At 38.8% G+C, this 21,973-nt stretch overlaps 1 protein-coding gene across 1 annotated transcript; it reads left to right on the forward strand.

The window, feature by feature from the left end:
* Positions 1 to 303: 303 nt before the first annotated feature.
* LOC306759914 (vitamin D3 hydroxylase-associated protein-like) lies at positions 304 to 13,736 on the forward strand (the record flags this gene model as incomplete). Its single annotated transcript, XM_079245661.1, has 15 exons — positions 304 to 510; positions 6,865 to 6,978; positions 7,313 to 7,453; positions 7,596 to 7,729; positions 7,786 to 7,992; positions 8,089 to 8,129; positions 8,213 to 8,337; positions 10,120 to 10,245; positions 10,330 to 10,427; positions 11,206 to 11,305; positions 11,464 to 11,507; positions 11,694 to 11,733; positions 11,812 to 11,920; positions 12,742 to 12,887; positions 13,614 to 13,736. 15 exons carry the CDS (start codon positions 304 to 306, stop codon positions 13,734 to 13,736), a joined length of 1,755 nt encoding a protein of 584 aa, XP_079101787.1.
* Between the last annotated feature and the right edge of the window lie 8,237 nt (positions 13,737 to 21,973).

The raw sequence follows: 21,973 nt of genomic DNA on the forward strand, positions 1-21,973 counted from the left end.
GACATTTGACTGAGGCCAAAATAGTTTTTGCCACGAGAAGTTAATGGCATTTAAGCAACAACTCCCAGTGAGAGCCGACTGCTGTGCAAATGAAGCTAACTTCAGCCTTGTGCTGCCCAGGAGGACTCTGTGAACTAATGAGGAGGAAGCTCCCAACAGGAGTTGTGCTAACCTCGCCCAGCATCTGCTGACTTTAAAACCTGCACATGATTCAGAAACGTTTTTATTCAACAGTGTGTGTTAGCCCGAGTTAGCTGGTGTTGATCCTCCTTGTCTCAAAATACAGCCGAGACACCATCAACAATGGAACAGTTTCTTCAAGGTCTGAAGCTAGACACCAGGACAGCCACCCTGCTGACAACCGCTGCTTGTGGGGTGGGGGCTCTACTGGTGCTGGTAAGGAAGGTCACCGGGGACCGGACAGCCAGGGCGAAGATCCAGAGAGCCAGAGACCGGAGGACCGAGAGTCTGCAGCGGGCAGAGCAGGCAGTGCTCCGGTACAAGCAGGCGGTGAGAGCTCAGTCTTGTAATGATGGTCTCTAGAGTTTAGTTGATAACTTGAATGTACCTGTTAGAGCAATGTAAAAGTTATGCTTATTTTGTATGTTTTTGTATATTGCGGAACCATTTTTGTTGTTTTAAGTAATGAATTTATCATGCTGTGGAGATTTTGTTTAGGACAGTGCAGTGGAGTCTGTGCGCTTGGGAGCGCGCATGTTCAGTGGTTTTGTAGATGGAGCAGGAATAGGAGCTACAGTTTTTTTTTTATATTTATATTTTATTATATTTTTTTAAATATATTTTTGTTTATATTTTCTTAAAGTAGTCTCTGCAGTTTTATGGATGCAACACTTTAGTTGTTTAACTAAATTCGTCCGACAAAAGGTGGTAATTTTTTTTCTATCCGTTTACTCGCCACCAGTCAGAAACCTCATGTCCTGCAAAAGTGGCCAGAAAAGGTGTGCTGCAATAGACTATAACGATTTTTTTTTTTTTCAAATAGTGCCATGTGTTGTCAAAACACATGTGAGCTTTGAAGCAATATGTTGCAATCCATTTCTTTTTAATTGCTGTTAGACTCTTGAGGCATTGACCTGTTATGTAATATATTGATGTGGGTTAAATAAGGAAGACGGACACTGGCTCAGCATGCAGACTAGGACTTTATCTGGCAACGTCAACAACGTCAACAACACAGGTTACAGTCAGTACCTGAACATGACCACAAGAGGGCAGAGGCCGCATAATATATTATAAATACACTACACTCCTCCCCTTTAAACTTTACCCCCAAAACCAAAATATGCTGCACTTTAATAACTATTGTCAGCAAATGTTTACTTTGCAAAACTAGCAAACAGAAATATTATTTTGTGTTTTTAGTTTTCTCTTTTCTTTGTTTTTTTGTTTTTTTTATTTATTTATTTTTTTTATTGTTAGCTACTTGCAAACTAAACAGTTAGCATTCACTATAGTTAACAGTAAATTATTCCAAAACATTTTTTTTCTTTTTATAATGAACACTTGACTCAAAGGTTTCAAAGGTCCAGTCTTTTTGGTGGAACTCTCACGCGATCTGGATAACGACGTCTAGGTTGTTGTGTAGCAGCTGAGACAGTCACTGGCTCCGCAGGTTTTACAGGCGTATTCCGTGGAGAGTGTGGGAAGTGAGCAGGGATGAGTGTTACCGGAGTTGCCGACTTCACCACAGAGCGAGCAGGGACTGGAGTAGCGATCTTCTTTTCTGCCTCCTGGATGCTGCTGGGTTGGTTTGAATCCAGATCTGGTGTCATATGATCATCACTTGCGTTGCTGTAATCCACAATTTCTTCATGCGATAGTAACAGGTGATCTATGTGAACTGTGCGCTCTCTCACACCATCATGTATGAGATAGGAAACGGGTCCGAGTCTTTTTACAACTCTTCCTCTGATCCATTTCTCCTTCCCCTCACGAAAGTTTCTCACACGCACTAGATCACCACTAGTCAACACTCTCAGCCTGTTCCGACTGTTGTCATGGTATTTCTTCTGCATTTGTTGTTTTCTCTCAACATTTTCTGCAAGACTTGGCTTCAAAAGACTAAATCTGGTCCTCACTTGACGCTTAAGAAACAGCTCAGCTGGCGAAACACCTGTCACTGTGTGTGGTGTGCTTCTGTACATCAGTAAGAAATTTGCCAGTTTATGCTGTAATGTAACAGACCCTTCATCTGCCAAAACTTGCTTCATCAGTGAAGATTTTACTGTCTGTACAGATCTTTCTGCTGCTCCATTGGATGCTGGATGGTATGCAGGGACCAAGGATTGTTTGATGCCATTTCCTCTTAAGAACTGTTTAAATTCACTGGATGTGAATTGTGGTCCGTTGTCCGAAACCACTTCTTCAGGTAGTCCATAAGATGCAAAAATGCTGCGCAGGACTTCAATAGTCTTAGCTGATGTTGTGGTTGTCATGGGAACAACCTCCAACCATTTCGAGTGACTGTCAACCAGAACTAAAAAGTACTGTTTATCTTTTTCACAAAAGTTTATGTGTATCCGTTGCCACACACGAGTTGGCCATTTCCAACAATGCAATGGGGCTGCTGCTGGTAGCTGTCTCACTGTTTGACATGCGCTGCACTCTTGTACAGTTTTTTCAATGTCTTTATCCAAACAGGGCCACCACATGTAGCTTCTTGCAAGCGCTTTCATGCGGCACATTCCAGGATGACCCTGATGAAGATCATACAGCAGCTTTTGTCTGAGAGATGGAGGAACTATAACTCTCATACCCCAGAGCACACATCCTTGTTCCACTGATAGTTCAGCTTTTCTTTGAAGGAACGGCTTGAGTGACTCCTCCTTCACATGACTTGGCCAACCATTTAAAGTGAGTTCCCTGACTCGGCTAAGCAACGGATCTTTGTTTGTGCTGTGTGCGATGTCGTTTGCTTTCACAGGCAAATCCTCCATTACTGAAAAATAGAAGATTTGTCCTTCTTCTGCAGTGCCATCCCCGACTTTGCTTGGCAATCTTGATAGTGCATCTGCATTTGCATGATCTGCAGACTGGCGATACTCTATTTCATAGTTATAAGCCATCAGTATGAGTGCCCACCGTTGCATTCTCAAAGCAGCTAGTGTGGGAATTGCAGACTTCGGCCCAAGGATAGCCAAAAGGGGTTTATGGTCAGTAATGAGAGTGAACTTTCTCCCGTAGAGATACTTGTGAAACTTCTTCACCCCAAAAATAATAGACAAGGCCTCCTTTTCAATTTGGGCATATTTGCTCTCTGCCTCAGTTAATGTACGAGATGCAAATGCTATTGGTTTTTCTTCTCCATTGTCCATCACATGGGAGATCACCGCCCCGACACCATAAGGTGAAGCATCGCAGGCTAATTTCAGTGGCTTTCTGGTGTCATAATGAACCACTAAGGTGCTCTGTAGAAGGTGATCTTTTGCACTTTTAAAAGCAGTTTCACAGTCTGATGTCCACTTCCAAACACTTTTTCGTTTCAATAGCTCATGCAAGGGTCGCAGTTGCATGGACAGATTTTTCAGGAACCTGCCATAATAGTTTAGTAGTCCTAAGAAGGAACGTAATTCGGTAACATTGGTGGGACTTGGTGCGTTCACAATGGCTTTCACTTTCTCTCTTGTGGGATGAAGTCCCTCACTATCCACAATGTGTCCTAAATATTCCACTTTGCTTGTCATGAACTGACATTTTGATTTCTTGACTTTCACATTGTATTTTTCCAGACGACTCAACACTTCCTCCAGTTTACACAGATGTTCTTCTTTTGAACCTGCTGTGATTAAGATGTCGTCGAGGAAACACGTCACATGTTCAATTCCTTGTAAGATTTGGTCCATCACTGCCTGGAAGATGGACGGCGCACTTGAGACTCCATATGACAGCCGGTGGTAAGTGTAGAGCCCTCGGTGAGTGTTCACGGTGAGGTACTTTTCTGAGTCCTTATCCAACTCCAACTGTTGATAAGCATGTGATAAGTCCAGTTTGGTGAATAACTTTCCTTCAGCCAATGTTGCAAACAGATCTTCAGTATTGGGCAATGGGTAAGTTTCTTCTTCCACACTTTGATTTATGTTCACCTTGTAGTTTCCACAAATCCGTATTGATTTGTCTACCTTAGGCACAGTCACTATAGGTGCAGCCCATTCACTTTTCTCTGTTTTTGATATGATTCCCATGGTCTCTAGTCTGTCCAGTTCTCTTTCCACAGCCTCTTTTAGAGCATATGGCACTGGGTTTGCTTTCTTAAATATTGGCTGTGCCTCTTTCCTCATCTTGATCGAAGCCTTAAACCCCCGGATGGTGCTGGGCCCTTCCTCAAACACCCCCATGTGCCTCTGTAGAATTACTGCCACATCTGGATCAGTAACATCTCCTGTTGCCTTGACTTGAAAGATTTCTTTCCAGTTCAGTTTAAATGTCTTTAACCAGTTTCTCCCCATTAGTGCGGGTCGGTCGCCTTTCACAATAACCAATGGTAGGTTGGCTACTTGTTGTTGATATTTTACATTTACCAACACCCTTCCTAACACTGGGATGGATTCTCCAGAAAAAGTAGATAGCGGTATTTTACATGGTGAAAGTGGCAAATGAGTGAGTGATCTCTTATAGATGATCTCTGATACAAGAGACACACATGCTCCTGTGTCCAACTGCATCTTCATGTTCTGTCCTTCAATGTTCATGTCAACCTCATAGCCATCATTTCCATTTGAAGCAGTGTAAACCGTGTACAGTCCAAATGAATTTTCATCATCCCCATCTGCCAAGCTTGTGTCAGCCTCTTGTTTGACATAATGGGTTTTCTGTGGGGTCTTTTTATTTCTACACATGCGTGCGATATGTCCCACTTTTGAGCAATGGTGACATTTCTCTTGTTTAAATCTGCACACAGAAGCTGAATGCTTACCACCACATCTGTAGCAGGGCTGGTATGGTTGCTGCTGCTTGTCATCCACGCTGCTCTTTTGCCAGGTTGTACTCTTGCCATAGCTTGTGTTACTTGATTTATGCTTGTCATCTCTCTACTTATTTTGGTTGTACACACGATGAACTGTTGCACTCTCTTTAATTTTCCCCGAAAACTCCAAAGTGTTGCGGGAAGCCATCTCCATGGACAGTGCCGTGTCACATGCAGTTTTAAAAGTCACATTTGTCTCTGCTAGTAATTTTCTCTGTATTGCTTCTGCTCTCAGTCCACTCACAAACCTATCACGGAGGGCATCATCTAAGTGAGTACCAAAATCACAGTTAGTAGACAGTTGTTTCAAAGCTACTATAAAGTCACTCACTGATTCATTTTCTTGTTGATTTCTCTTCTGAAATCGAAACCTCTCCATTATGACAAGTGGCTTGGGCTTGTAATGGTCGCTGAGTGCTTTGGTGAGTTGATCGTAGCTCTTTGTACTTGGCTTTTCCGGCTGAAGTAAACTTTTCAAAAGTTTATAGGGTCCGCTCCAATTAAGGACAGGAAAACACAGGGTTTTTTTTTATCCTCCACTTCATTCGCAACCATCCATTGTTCCAGTCTCTCCAGGTAAGATTCAAAGTCTTCTTTACCCTCTTTGTATTCCGATATACTGCCGATTCGCGCCATGCTGTAGTCCAACAATAACTTGCAGTCACGTTAGCTTGTTAGCTCGTTGCTAGCCACTCACGTTGGGGCCACAATTTTCTTTTCTTGTGATCTGCCGGTTATATTTTTATGTTCCTCGTCTTCCGGGATGCTTTTCCTTGTTTAAGCATCCCATCCTCGTCGCCAAACTGTAATATATTGATGTGGGTTAAATAAGGAAGACGGACACTGGCTCAGCGTGCAGACTAGGACTTTATCTGGCAACGTCAACAACGTCAACAACACAGGTTACAGTCAGTACCTGAACATGACCACAAGAGGGCAGAGGCCGCATAATATATTATAAATACACTACATGTTACAGCAGAGAAAAGACAGAATAGTCCTTTATCATCTTAAATTAATCTGCTGAACCATTTTGTCCAATATCCTCAGATAATTTCGTGGCAAAACGCTTTGGAACCAGAGAGTGCTGAGCTATAATTTATCCTACAATAGCCTAAACACACTGCATTTATAGGGATTATACAAATCTAACTAGTCTACTATGATAAGTGTACACAAGTCATTTATAAAAATGTAACAATTTTTTAGTAGAACAAGGTTGGGTGATTGTTGCTTCACAGCTGTTTATTTTCTGTGATTACATGAGACTTAAGTCAAATGTTTGGTGTGACCTTTTGTTTGAATGAATAATTATTCCATGTTTTCCATGATCATATCAAAGTAAGAGATTTTAGTTGTTTGAGCAAAGCAAAAAAATGGACATGTGAAATTCTATTTTAGGTTACAAATTATATTTGATTGAAATTTTTAATGTGGATAAATACTATTTTAATCGATGTTACATCCCATTGTGTGTCCTAGTAATGCTGCCTTTGGTTTTTTAGTGTCAAACTGATCAGTTGTATTTATTGGTATTTATTCATTTTTTGTTAGATAAGCTCAATGCATCTACAAGGGAGAGTGGCTTATGTTGTTTCTATTGTGTTTTTAATGAGATTTTAACCTATGTCTGTCTGATCAATTATTTATTTATTTTTAATACGCACTGAGAGGTGGAAGAGTGAGTGTTTTTAGTGTTTTATTGAGTCACCAGACAATTTGAATTTCCCTTTTAGGGATGAATAAAGTCCTATCTATCTACATATCTATCTATACAAACTCAGGAACTGTTTATGTAATTTGTCTGAGGGCTAAACAGCAGTTCCTTTGTAGCATTTGTACTACAGCATAACATATTTTGTGTTTTCTGGTCATTCTAGCATCCATCTACTGACTCCGCTCTCATCTTGTCACTATCGTTGTCTGAGTTGACAAGACAGCTGAAGGATGGCTCGCTGAACCCTGAAGATGTGTTTTACACTTACATGGAAAAGGTCCAGTTTCCAGGATAGCATATTTTCACCTTCACACATAAGACAACTTCCCTGTTTGTGCAACTCGCATCAGTCGCTACCTTGCAGGCAACAGATACAAAATCACCAATATTCTTTCGGCTGAAATATTTGTAGCTCTTAAACTTATCATTTTGTACTGAACACATTTTAGGGCAGAAAATATCACTTAATTACAATAAAAATTAGCAAAAGGGAAAAAAAAAATCTTCATTTGTATATTTTAATCCCAAAAATGCTTTATTTTCTTTTGCCATCTTTTATTTAGAGCTGTAAACTTTGAGTGTCTGCATTTTCGTTTTTTTCATGTCAACAGACTCTGGATGCACACAAAAAGCTGAATTGCTGCACAGAGGTATTGCTGGAGAGTTTTGACCAGTTGAAAACGATTGAGTCCAATAAGGACGGTGTCCTGTATGGAGTTCCAGTCAGCATCAAAGACAACCTTGCATATGAGGTATTTGTGGTTAAGTGAATAACATTTGGACATGTTTGTCACAGTATTTCAGCTTTCTTGATAGAGTTTATGTTTATGTGTCATTTTAAAGCACTGCCCCTTTTTTGTGTTCTTTGACTGTTTTTTTTTTTTCACAAAATAGAATCACGACTGCTCCTGTGGTGTGGTCATTAATCTGGAGCAGCCTTCTCAGAAGAACTGTGTCATTGTTGAAGTTCTGAAGAAACAAGGAGCAATTCCCTTTGTGAAAACCAACCTACCTCAAGCACTTTTGAAGTAAAAAAAAAACCTATGATCATAACACGTTTTTTTTTTTCTTGCCTTATGTGTAGTTATGACTGCAGTAATCCCATTTATGGGCAGACAGTGAACCCCCATAACCCCCTAAAGACCTCTGGAGGTTCCTCTGGAGGGGAGGGGGCTCTCATCGGAGCAGGGGGCTCCATCCTTGGTATAGGCTCTGACATAGCGGGCAGTATCCGTATTCCCGCCTCATTCTGTGGGATCTGTGGTTTCAAGCCAACAACAGGTCGGCTGAGGTGAGTCTGCTTCAGAACGTTTTATGGGTACAGTTTTATGAAGACGGTCATGTGTTGGAACTTTAAATAAGTGCAGATTTTCTATCTCATGCTCAGTTCACAGGGTCTAGTCCCCATCTATCGGGGGCAAAAGTCTGGTAAGATGACATACATTCCACACAAAGTTGTTTATTACAAGCTTGACCTGAAACATTTGGATGACTGTGTCTTGTTAAATTAGTGCTGTCTTCTGCTGGACCCATGGCAAGAGATGTGGACAGTCTGGCTCTGTGTATGGAAGCTCTTCTGTGCAATCATATGTTTTCCTTGGACCCCACTGTTCCACCGTTACCTTTTAATAAGCAGGTGTGTCCACTTTACTGACCACTTCATATGAATGAAGGTGTGAAAGAACTTGATCTGAATCAAATATAAAACGTTACTAAAACTCTTTTCTCCTATGAAATGTTGTAAAAATTAAGATACTCTTAATGATGCAGAGAAATCCAGTCATGTATCTGTCCCTTCCAGATTAGACAACTGTGTTGGTTGTCCTAAAGGTTCTTATTTAAAATGCTGCAGTAAGAATTGTGATGTGACTAACAAGAGGTCCCACTTCCAAGTCCTGGCTTCTATTCATTGGCTTTACGTAAAATCCATTGAGTTGAATTTAAAGTTTTACTCCTTACAAATAACGCTAATGATAAACCAACAAGAACACTGTCCTAAGCTTCAGGTCAACTTTTGGTTCCTCGTGTTTGCAAAAGTAGATGGGGAGGCTGAGACTTTAGCTATCGGGCTCCTCTCCTGTGGAACCAGCTTCCTTTTAGTGTTTGGGATTCAGACTTCATCTCTACTTTTAAAATAAGATTTAAAACTTTTCTTCCTAAGAAAGTCAATCGTCTAGCTTAGCCAATTCAAATTATATCATAAATCCTGTTGTGAGCAGTAAATTTTATTCTGTCAGACTTTGTTGCTGTATACCTTTAAAGCATTTTAGTTATTACATTGTATTGCTTTGTTTCCCAACTCATTTTATTGTGATTAACTATTCATTTTTAAAACTATTTTTTCTTATTTCTTTTATGTGAAGCACTTTGAAATACAGCTGTGCTTGAAGTGTGCCATCTAGATAAAGAAACTAGTTACTCATTAACTCACTAAATGAACTTTTCATGTGGAAGGGGAGTATTGGAACCATTTCCTAGAATTGTGATGTCATCATTGAGGTCAAGTTTCATTATAAATTCTCTTGCTGCCTATATATTGACAGTTCTTTCAGGCAAAGTTAAAAATCAACTTTGCCTGAAAGAAGACATATTTTAACCTTAAAACCCAACTTAAACTTTTTTGAGCTATCTCTTGCTGCCTGGTGTTCCTTTTTTTTGCCACTGGTCTTTCTTTAGGGCAACAGAACTCAATGATAATGGGATTGTTCACATGATGTAAAGGAGATAGATGATATTTCTTTTTTTTGGAACTGATCTAACATCACGATAGACCAAAAAAAACTGACATGATTTAAGAACTGATGCATCATAATAGTTTTCCCATGTGTAGAGGGTACATCAGACATTCATAAATACTTACTGATACGTTGAAATGTGGAGGCAGAATTTTATTGGACTATGAGCAGATAAAGTTGCTATATATCTAAAGTTATAATTTAAGCTAAATTGTACTGTTTTTCTTTTTTTTGTTTTTTCATTTTTGCAGTTGTTGAAATTTTATGTTCTAACTTAGATTTTTATATATTTCATAATCCTGAGCATATATTCATTTCTGATGCTTGTTGTGTAGGTCTGAAGAGGTCATGATGAACTTAAAAACTTCAGCTTGGTTACACAGTGTTTGCTTATTCTGCTTACAGACATAGCTAATGTGTAGAGGCCCAGAGATGTCTGAATGCAGACATAATCTACACATTAGCTATGTCTGTAAGCAGAATAAGCAAACACTGTGTAACCAAGCTTAAGTTCTTAAGTTCATCATGACCCTTTTAGAAAGCCCACAAAGCCATAATCAGAAATGAATATATAATAAGGATTATGAAATATATAAAAAGCTAAGTTAGAACATAAAATTTCCACATTACCTACGTAAAAGTTTTAGAAAATTTTCTAACATTATTTTATATCTCTTGTTTAGATATACCAGAGCTCCAAACCTCTGAGGATTGGTTACCTAGAAAACGATGGCTACTCACAGCCTTCTCCGAGCATGACACGTGCCATCAGAGAGGTTAAAGCTCTATTGGAGAAAGCGGGGCACACTGTAAGACCAGAACTCACACTACACATCATCATAACAGGAAATATGGGACATGAACCAAACATTTCTAACATGATCTGCCCTCAGCTGGTGCCTTACCATCCATTGAGGTTAAATGAAATCGCCACTGAACTCATGGTAAAGGGAGTATTTGCAGATGGGACCACCAGCATGTTACAGAAACTGTAAGTTTTTTTCAGTTATCTAAGTAATATTTAAAACTTTCAATAGACCTCAAACTTCCATCTTTAAAAAGAAAAATGCCTTCAATGATTATAGAATAATTCCCATTTTTCCATACTTGAGAAAAAATGTGAATTACTGTAGACTGAGGCAGGTGGTCTTCTGCCTCAGTCTACAGAGAAATATAACTACTCTTAGGCAGTTGGCCATAAAATATAGTTAGGCATGTGTGTGATGGGGACACAAAGGTTATTTGTTAATTCTTACTGTGGTGCAATAAGGCACCAATAAGGAAGATCCAAGGTACATACACTGTCATGACAAACATGTTCATCATATGATGATGTGGTGACATACTCCCAGTCCGAGCTACATTAGTTTTAACCCATAAGAACCCATCGTGACATATCATACATACAGTTTCTGAGACATTTGGCATCACTTTATGGTTAAAAACTTCACTCAAAATCCTGTGGAACTCTTTCTGTGTGATTTTTGTCTTCTGCCCCTTAATGAACACCAGAAAGCAGATTACACAAAAAAAGACATATCACATAGTAATAAATGGTAAACATCCCTTAAAAATTTTAGTACTTTTTTTTTTTTAATTCTTATTTTGTTAAAGTAACAAATAAACACCTCATATTTGAAAAATTTGACAAAATATTTTCATGGGTTGGGGACTGTATGGGCAAATGCTTTCAACTATGATCTTTGCTGAGGCAATTATAGCATAATGTCTCCTATGTGTCAACAATGTCTTATTGCGTCTGTTTTTAGGAAGGGTGGGCCTGTGGATCCTTGTCTCAGATCTCAGGTTTTTATGTATTATTTCCCAAAGTGGCTGAAGAAAACACTTGCGTTTATCCTCAAACCCTTTGTGAGTTTCTCCCTCTATGACGAATGTGTGTAAATAAAGCTTAGAGAGTATGCATATCATTAGTATGATGTCTGTACAAACTGATCTCAGCAGGTATTTGATAATACCATGAATATCTGAGATGGTACATTGTGAATGTTGTTCCATTTCTTTTGCAGTCGCCTCGTATTCCTGCCGCTCTTAAAGCTACCTGTGGACTGAGGTGGGAAAGTATCTTTGAAGTTGATCATTTGTGCTTGACTCGATTCAGTTAGATTCTACTCTATTATTTCTATATTACCAAGTCATCTCAAGGTGCTTTAAGGTGGTTGATGGTTTTTTATCAGTCATTATATGTGATGAACAAAATGTCTTTTCTTTTCTTCCCTTCTCTTGTCTTTTTTAAAAGTTCTATTCCAGATCTGTGGAAGCAACACGCCGCTGTTGAGGTACTGTTAGCTTTCAGCTAATGATGCTTGGACATATGAATGTACAAAAAGGAAATTGAATTCTGCTGTGTTCATTAGGACTACATTGGCGAGACAATTGCACATTGGAGGAAATGCAACATAGATGTGCTGCTCTGTCCTATTATTGGACCAGCCTTCAACTTCCTATACTGTGGAAAACTTACAAGTACGGTATACAGAGCAGTTCATCTATCTGACAATTCATTTTCTACAGTTTGTCACATCGTAATGTTTCACCATTTGTAACAAAGCTCTGCTGCTGTCTATTGAAAGACATCATGACCTTTTTAAACAAATTACTTTTAGCAGTATAAAGTTAATCTTTAATGATCTTTGTTGTTTTTGACAAATAACTATAAGATAAACAAAATCTCATTTGGAACCAAACAATATTTATTCAAGACACTGACAATTGACGATTCTCTTTCTGTGATGTTTCTTTGGACTTACTGAGATTTCAAGAAAGTCACAAACTTTAATATAATTTAAATCAATTCTACGCAATTTTACAACAATAAAATTGTGTGCTTCTTGCTTTTTGATGGCAAACTGACCTTCATTATGCAGATCACTGGGGCTGTCACTGCCACATGCCACAAATTTGCATTCAAGCCTGTAGCATCATGTAACAGCAGTATTTTGCTGCATGTCACATTGCAGCAACTGTTAATCAACACTGGCTGGTTTTGACATGCAAGTAGGTGAATTCAGCAAATAAACTCACAAAAGCAATGTTATAGGAAGTGAGAAAAAGAAATAGAAAAAAATAAGACAAGAGTCAACATCTGATTGACTTTTACTGACTGGAGAGGGCACCAAAATGAGACCGGATGCAAGCTGAATGCAATCACAATCTTTAAGTACACATGAAACAAATTGAAAACAAGAAAAGAACATTAGTCAATAAATTCTGCACATTTAACTAAATGAAAACCTTAAAAATCTTTAAAACCTTAAATGATCAGTTCATATTTCATTTGCTTTCAGGTTTTGGCAGTTACTCAATGATTTACAATCTGCTCAACTTTCCTGCTGGCGTGGTCAGCGTTTCCTCAGTAACAGCAGATGATGAGGAGGAACTTAAGCACTACAGGGGCATTTATCAGGACATCTATGACAAAGTCTTTAAACAGGTAATATAAACCAAAAGTATCTAGTTATAAATTGGCAGCAACCATGGTGGTGAAATCATAACATATTTTATCATGGAGTCAGAGAAAGATTATTTTCTCTCCACAAATATTTGCATTTAGGGACTAAAGTAAAGCATTTCAGCTCACATGCAACTGCTGAGGACATCTTCGAATGCTCTTAGATATAAAATAATTTATCATTACCTTCATCCAAGGAGGTTATGTTTCCACCAGCGTTGATCTGTTTGTCTGCTTTTGTTCAAGATAACTCAAAAAGTTATGGATGGATTTTCATGAAATGTTTAAAAGTTGATGGAAATGTGAAAAAAAAAAAAAAGAACCGATTTAATTTTGGTGGTGATCTGGATCACCGTTTGGATCCAGGAACTTTTTAAAAGCCTTGATCGAGGTTTGTGCTCTCCAAGTGCTTTTCTAGTTGAAAATGGTACTAAACCAAATATACCTACAATAAATTTGGCAATTTCTCTGCATCATTTGAGCTTTTTTTTTGTTGTTGTTGTTGTTTTTTTTTTTTTTGTTTTTTTTTTGCTTTCTATTACTTTTAGAATATTGTCATTGTATTACATTAAAATTTCCCATCAAGTAATTATTATTATCATCTCTCTTTAAACACAAGTTCTACATTTGGTCAGCAGGTGGAGGTAGAGGACTGCAATAAGTCCAGCTGCAGACAGCAGAATGACAGGTGTGTGTGTTTGTGCTTAGGCTGTGGCCGGAGGCGAGGGTCTGCCCATGGCAGTGCAGTGTGTGGCCCTACCATGGCAGGATGAGCTCTGCCTGCGTTTCATGAAGGAGGTGGAAGAGCTGGTGAAGCAGAACAGAAAGTAGAGGATGCTCCAGATCAGAGGTGCTCAAGTCCAGTCCTCAAGATCTACCATCTTGCAACCTTTAGATGTGACCCCTGTCCAGCACAGCTGAGTCAAATAGCTGAATTCCTTTTCTGCATGTCATTCAGCTCTGCAGAGGCCTGCTGACGAGCCACTTATTTGATTCAGGTGTGTTGAAGAAGGGCTGCACCTAAAAACAGCAGGATGGTAGATCTTGAGGACCGGACTTGGGCACTCCTGCTCCAGATCCTTTCTTGGCAAATTCTGATTCAACTTGACCAAAACATGAGTGCACAATGTTTTTGTGATTGTTACACAAAATCAGAGATGTTAACTGTCTGAAACTAATAGTAAGTGATTAATGCTAAGAGCACTAGTAGTTGAAGTTGTCTCGTTTCAAATTTCACTCCTCCTGTATTTTTATTGACCTTTTTATCCCAAAACAATATCTAAATCCTAACTGTTATATTTTTGAAAAACTTTGTTTTAAGATTTTTGTTCTTGTCTGTGTCTGACTAATTGATCAACTTTTTAACATTTAATCTGTTAATTAATTTAAGTAATAGAAATGTATTGACCATTTTACACTTGAATTTAGTAGGTTTTTGTCCAGCTTTGGATTTGACACTTGTATGTGTGTATGAAGGAAGTATGATACTGAATTATTGTTCTGATCAGGCAAACAGATGACGTATGAGGTAAATGTTGAAAATGAGAAAAGGATTAATTCCGAATTAGCTTGACATGTAAACACTATCCAATGTGTGGCTTCTTTTTCAAAAAGTAAATGCTATTTGTGGTCTGATGAGACTACAATAGTAAATATTTTCTCACAGTGCAACAGCTGTTGTCATTTCTCCACATTATTTTTTCTCAGCTCCTGTAAAACTTTTTTTTTTTTTCCACATAATTTTTTTTTTATCAGTTCTTGTAAAAGTATTCTGGCAAAATTTCAGCTCTTCATTCAGTTATGATTCATGGTGCCTTTACAGTAAACTGTGCTGCTAAATTAAATATTTAATTACCTAAAGACGTCTGATATTATCATTATGCCAATATCATCAGTCGATATCAGCATTAATGTGTGAAATAGAAAATACGTACTGTAACCAAACTATCAGTTTTGACTTTTTTTTTGTCATGGCAACTTTTACAAAACATGTACATATTATACATCAAACTCTTCAACTAAGTCTCCTCTATCTTGAAATTACACAGTATAAGAGATGTCATGTATATATTTTTAGATATTTTTGTTTGTTTGGCACAACACCCTAAAAATCCTGTGGCTGACATCAAACCGTGTTGCATCATAATGAGCTTGGAAGTGGACTCGCCGACCTATTTTGAAATTATGTAAAAGCATCTGCAGACTGACATCAAATTTGGTGCAAATTGGAAGTTATATTGGATTTATCTGAAATTATTTAGTTTTTTTTTTTCTTTCCTTGGAAGGTGGGGGGTGTCTGTTGATATCCGTATCAGAGTAGAGTTTGACAAATTGGTATATTGTATATCGATTCAAAAAAAGCAAACATCCCTAGTCATATCATTTGGAGGTGTGCATTTTTAAGGAACCACACATCCACATTCTTCAACCATCCTCATGCTCCTCATCCTCTGTGCCATAGATAAGCACAGACTGGTTTCATTCCTGTTCAGATTGTTGCACTGATGCCACAGCAAGAAAGAAGAAAGAGACTAATGACACATGGCGCCTCTATCTCCAAGGTCAGTGCACCATGTCGTCATATTGTGATCACCCTGTGCTATTGTAAATATGTGTTTCTGTTGGGTTTACATAAATTTACATATGTTTGAAAACTGTCATGAAATGAGAGACCATTAGAGACAATGTTAGTGTTTCCCATTACACTCCCTCACGTTTTTTGCTGCCGCCCCATTGAATGGAAATGGCCATGTGCATGCAGTGGTGGAAGGAGGGCACATTAGGCAAGGAGGAGGGCTAAAATTGAGAGGTTGTTCTCAGCATTATCTGCAGCACATAGAGAGTGAGCGTGGCTCTCGCTGTGCCACTCAGTCAGGGAGCATTAAGCCTTAAGAGGCAGTGAAGAGACTCAGGTCTTCAGAGAGAAACTTGACATTGTTCATAAATCCCTCACGATCTGAGACAGAAGTAATGACACACTCGCATAAATGCATCATTTCTGATTGATCCATTAAATACATAAGCAATATGAATCATGCAATGTATTTAAATCAATGTAAATATCATTTATATAATCCAGTACTTAAAAAAAAAAGATTGATCAAAGTGTTATTGATATTATCCAAAGGAAATTTAATTAGATTGCCAATTATTGCAGTGTTAATTATTTAAAAGATAAACAAATCCACTGAATAATCACCTTGGGAAAATGTAATGGGGAACTGTGATAATCTGACTTGTGACTTTTCTATAATTAACAGTATGGAGAAGCAGATGAAAGTAGGTCTTTGCTTGCTAATGCAAAGATCGAACAATGTAGTCCTGTTGATTAATTAAACTCCCATTAAAGGAGAGAAGAGGAATTAATTAATAATCCAAATTAGAATGTAAGCAAGCACAATATGTCTGTAGAAGAGTTAGTAAAACCTGGAATCCAAATTCCCATTGAACATTTTCTTTTTTTAAAAAAAAGTTTCAGGGGAAAATTGTCATTTAAAAGAAAAAGCTAAAACTAAACATCCTTCTTTTAAGGTTTTTACCTAAAACATCTGTCTTGAGTTAAAAAGAAAAGTTGTATAAATACAATGAAACATAATGCATTTTGGTCAGTTGATTTTATCGTTTTTTTGAGTGGCTGAATGTTATGTAATATTGATTTTAGGCTGATACATCTGCATCTTTTGTTTTAATTTAGTAGACTAGAGTAAACTTTTATGAATAAATGAAGCAATAAGCTATTTCTGGCAATGACTTTGAAAGTAATTCTCAGCCACTGTAGTGATTTAAATGTAAGTTTATAAAAGAAAATAAATACAAATGCTCACACTCAAGGTTTTCCAATTAAAAAGGAAGAATGAAGATGAAGATTGTATCTAAAAGCATGTTGGTCTATATTGGTTTGTCCAAAGCAACAGTAAAACATGCATTTCTATCAAACGTATCCATGTATCTTAGTGATGTAAGGCAATGGAAGCCTGATTTGACCATCAAGCAAATTAAAAAGTAGGTAAGAAGTCTGTGCTATATGTTACCACTGAGGCAGTTTGAGAGAAATCATAACAGTTAATCACAGAAGTGTCTAAAGTTGGAACTTAAATAATTTTTGTTGTATTTATTTTATTCAAATCAATTCAACTTAAAGAGTACATGTAATAAATAAACTGGGGGAAAAAAATATCACTTCTAACACCATAATATTTCTAGGTTACTGTAACATTGATTTGTTGAACATTTTATTCAGTGTCCCTGATCTGTCAAGAACGCACCCTGACTTTTACCTGGAACGGCTCCAGCTGCAAACCAGCCGCATAGAAAATGAATGAATCAAAGTTTTCAGTGTTTGATTTACATTTTACACACCGTTTTCAGCAACCTGATTGGAAATGAAGGTGTAAATAAAATGGAAGCTTATTGCATATTTTTTAATCTAATCATGACTGACTCCCCTCTTAACTTCTTTTTTTACCGTTCATCTCTGCTAGTCGTCACATTGGATAAAGTCTTCTCTTGTGGGTATTTTCAATTAGATTGTATGTTTGCAAGTAATTTTCACAGTAACTGGATGAGCTCATTTTCCTAAGGAAGTGTTTACCTTAGGAGGGACTATTAGCTCTTAGGCATTTAAGACTGCTGAAATGAAAAAGGCACACCGTGTCTTTGGTTATCTAGGGTACATACAGTAAATGTGCATATATCTGCAGCATTTCCACTATCTCTGTTGGAGAGCATTAAGTTGCATATTCTAAAAAGCATTTTCTACTGTTACCCAGTGATATTTTATATACTGGTAATGATGCTTAGGATTTAACACCTGATGCTACATTTAAGTGCCATGTTCTGAGAAACAGAATAAAAAGAAGTAATAATAAGCGACAGAGTTTGATAAGTTAGGTGTTGAGAGCAAATCGTAGCTCTTTTGTAATCATACAGAAACAGCATCCAGCAGGCTGAGGTATTCTTCTCATGTAACGTCTCATTGATAAGAGCAGCAAACACCTCATTTACAGGAACCTTAGGCTATAAGATCAGATACTTTAAAAGCCATCCAAACACATTCAGACCCTGCCTGTGTGCCAGCAAATAAAACACCTTGATATGACCACAACTAAACTAGGATGATTCTGTCTTAATGTCCCATTTCAGGGACCAAGGAGCCCATGGTCTTTATGGCTCTGTAGAATTGCAGCTGGTAATGTTAGACACAGCAGGGCTCCAGCCTTTCAGATGATCAAAGTGACAAGTTCACACTACAAGTCGAGCCACTTACAGGCGGCATCAAGAAGCTGCAAGATTGGCAGCTTTTCTGTCTTTGGTCCATTTCATCAGCCATTACTACCAGCAGAGGCAACATGCTGTGGAGGAGTAGTGGGAGGAGGGGAAGGCAGATTAACAGACAGCTGATACAGGTGTATAGGCGGTATCAAACAGCAGCCCTGTCAATACAGCAGGCTCAAGATTTTTTGAGATGTGGCTGGGATCCCCAAAGTGTGCCCACTGATTTCACTATGACGGGATTAACTGGGAGCTCCATATGATTTCCTCAGATTCTGTGACTCAACAATTCAGTGATCCAGGTTCTATCGGCTTTAAAGGCCCCTATCCCAAGTTTCAAAAGCCTACTCCTCGGACAAGGTACATTCTTTTCTCCCATACAGTTCCGCTTTCCCTTTTTTGCTGCATTCAGTTGTTTGCCAACCCCCACGTCCTCGCCAACTCTCCCATCCTCCTTTCTTCACACATCTGCTGGGTTTGGGTTTTCCTTTCTTCCCTCCAGCGCCTTGCTTGGCCCAAGGCCCTTATAGCCAAATTGGTTTACATTTGAGAGATAAATGCTCTGCAAATGCGCTTAAACACGTACAGTAAAAAATGCAGACAGTGCGTGTCAGGATTATCACCCAAGTCAGGGGGAGAAAGGAGAGCGTCTCTGTGGCACAAAGCTGGGGAGCCAGAGTGAAGCATGCAGATACAGTCCGTCTCATCCACTTCTCAGGAGAAAGAGAGAAGGATTTAGCATTTGCATGCTAGTCTGTAATTCCTGGCATTATATAACTTGTCGCCAACAATCAAACTCCTGTGGTATTGTGAAAGTATTGTTTCACATGGGTGTGCAAAGTGTGGAGTTACACTTCGAGAGAAGGTGTTTCGGTGGGGCTGCCTGCGGTCCAAGATGCATGGCATAGACCCCCCTAAGCGCCCAAACAAGAACATCTGTTCTGCAAAAAAAAAAAAAAAAACTCAGGCCAAACCAGAGAATGTTTTTGTTTTGTTTTTTCCCATTTTTAAGGATGGATATACAGTCACACTTTATTTACCATGCAAAATACATTTTTCTCATGCAGTGCTGGCTGTATGTGAAGATCATCTAGAACTCTTTCAGTAAATGTTGGATCAAATTATAACATACACAAAAACCAAATGCAGTGAAATATTTAAAATTCCACAGCTTCAAGTAGTGTAAAAAAAATATCATAAATAATGAAAATCAGACGTTTTATTTCTTCTTATATCTCCTACTCTATGATTGTCAGCAACAAGTCTGAAACAATAATGGAGACTGGAAAAGTTGTGCAATGTTGAAAAGTGAACAGGAAGATAAGCCTGTGAAAGGCTGTAAAGAGACTGTTTCAGCACAGGGTCTTTTTCAGGGAAGGCTATTCTGGTTTCAGCAAGAACAGTCACAGTTCTGCATGGAGCCAAACATGTTCTATTCTATTTTATTCTTTTCTGCAGTCATTTGGCAGACATTTTTATTCACCTTGACTCACATGAGATAAGTGATCAATTAACCTCACATGACCTAACAGGCAGGTGGTTGGGAGGAAGCCAGACTACCCGGAGAGAACCCATGCATACACGAGGAGAGCATGCAAACTCCACACAGAAAGGCCACTGTTCAAACTTCCTCCCCAGCCAAGGCTCACACCAGCGACCTTCTGGCCATGAGGCCACAATGCTAAACACTATGCCACCGTGCTTACCGTGACACTATAAAAAACAGTGCCAGAAAGAAGGTCTTAAATTGCTGAGTAGCTGCGATATGGTATCAAAGGGTGACGTCACGGAGGCCCCCGCCATCTTTTATATATACTAAATGGCATTAAAATGTGTTTGCGTGTCTCTTGCTAACCAGTTTATCTGTGATGGTTATTTTCAAACTTGCTCCTTCAATATTGCACTAATAATCATGAGTTTTAGGGGATATACAGAGCATGGATTAAGTGTCCATAAAGAAAAATACTATTGTGGGGAGGGATTTACTGTAAACAGATTTTTTAAAATGAATTATTATTGGTTTTGTCACTATGTAGAATTTATTGCTGGTAAACACAATCTCACTAATCAGACCTCAGTAAAACTAAGATGGATGCAACATAAAAACTTACATTTAGCTGTCAGGAAAACTTAAGTGTTGGGTTGGTATACGAAACCCTACCACATTTCGAACCAGCTGATCCATCAAAAGGTGAAAGAGGCCTCCCTTAGTGCAGACATGGAGGATTTAACCAATGTGGATCCTGGAGAAACAGTTTTATTTCTTCCCACCTGCTGCCACTAACGTCCCCTGAGGCCACCAAACTGGTTGCTGCCCACTACCATCAGAATAAAAACCCTCTACATACTCTTCTATTTGGATTTGGATGTTAAAAAAAAAAAAGAAGAAGAAAAAAACACAGGCAGCCTCCGACCCGTCTCCTTTTTTTTTTCTCATCCCTGGAGCCCACCCCTCCCTCCAACTCAACACAGTTCTCCTCAGACCTCCCAACACAAAGCCCCCAGTGCAAACCCAGCACAGAAATCATAGCATACCATTCAATCATTGTTTTTTCCTCTCACTCACCCCTTTTATGGTCCCACTAAAGGTTTTAACCGGGCAGAGAAGGAGGGCTGTCACTGAGGAAACCTTAGCCCATTGATGAAGTGACAGGAGCTGCCAGAATATGATCCTAATCCTGTTTCCAGCATTCTTTTAGCCTGCTGGCATTGCAATTCCTCCACACATTCTCTGAGCTGTCAACTAGGAAAATCCCTCTAATAGCGCATTGCCCAGATACACATCAAAGAGCTCCTGGAAACCTTCAGCGGCTTAGCTGCCATAGACACACGCACATGCTAACACACTATTCCCATTAACTCACACCCTCATGAGCTTAACAAACACACAACATCCAGATGTTCAAGACAAATGACCACACATTCAAGAAGTATGTCTTAAAATAAGCAAAGAGTTGTAGTAGTGATCACCCTTCCCCCCCAAATTATTCAAATTATCTTTAAATCCAACTGGAAACCATCTACTACACTTGCTTTTCTTTCTCCATTTAGTAAGTAGTATTACTTTTATGGAGATGGAGTCTGGGAAGCAGGACTAAGCAGGAAAATCAGAAAACAGGTGTCAGAACTTTGCTGACTCCAGAAACCTTTTCAGTCCTATTTTATCTTATTCTATTCTTACTTAATCCATCGATATCCCAACCAAAGGTAATCTTCTTATGAGGCATTCTGTTTCGGTGCAGCCAAACCTCAGCTGACAGGGTGGGGAATGATGGGGGGGGGGGCGCAAGGGGTATGTGAGGAGAGGGTGGGTGGGTGGATCGGAGACTCTTAGAGCCTGACACTTTGCTTCAGTCATTTCATGTAGGATTAGTTCTCCTGCTCTGGGTGAACAAGTGGCAGGTTCGCCCCTATGTGGTGTGTAAACCTCACCACTGTGGATGGTAGACCCCCTGTGTCTGAATTATTTACGGATCATCAAGGTGTCTTCAGTGGAACATATAAACCAGAATTAAATTTTCACCACAAAAGGTCTCAAATCCCAAAATGTTTAATGTCGCTCTGAGTGACAGAAAAAAAGATGAGCTGGATTCTTCCCAGTTGTATTTTATGTTTTTTCCTGATTTATTTCTAAACTTTTGGAACTTTTGGCTGTCAAGTCTTTGCTGGCTTACAATGTGACTGACTTTTTCCAGTCTTCCTCTGACTCAGCTTTTAACTAACCAAAGGTATAGATATTCATAAATCCTTAAAAACAAGTGCTGTTCTGTTCATCAGTGTTGTCTTTGCTCTGTAAT

Source organism: Telmatherina bonti (genome assembly GCF_933228915.1).
Source record: "Telmatherina bonti genome assembly, chromosome: 8".
Taxonomy (NCBI): Eukaryota; Metazoa; Chordata; class Actinopteri; order Atheriniformes; family Telmatherinidae; genus Telmatherina; species Telmatherina bonti.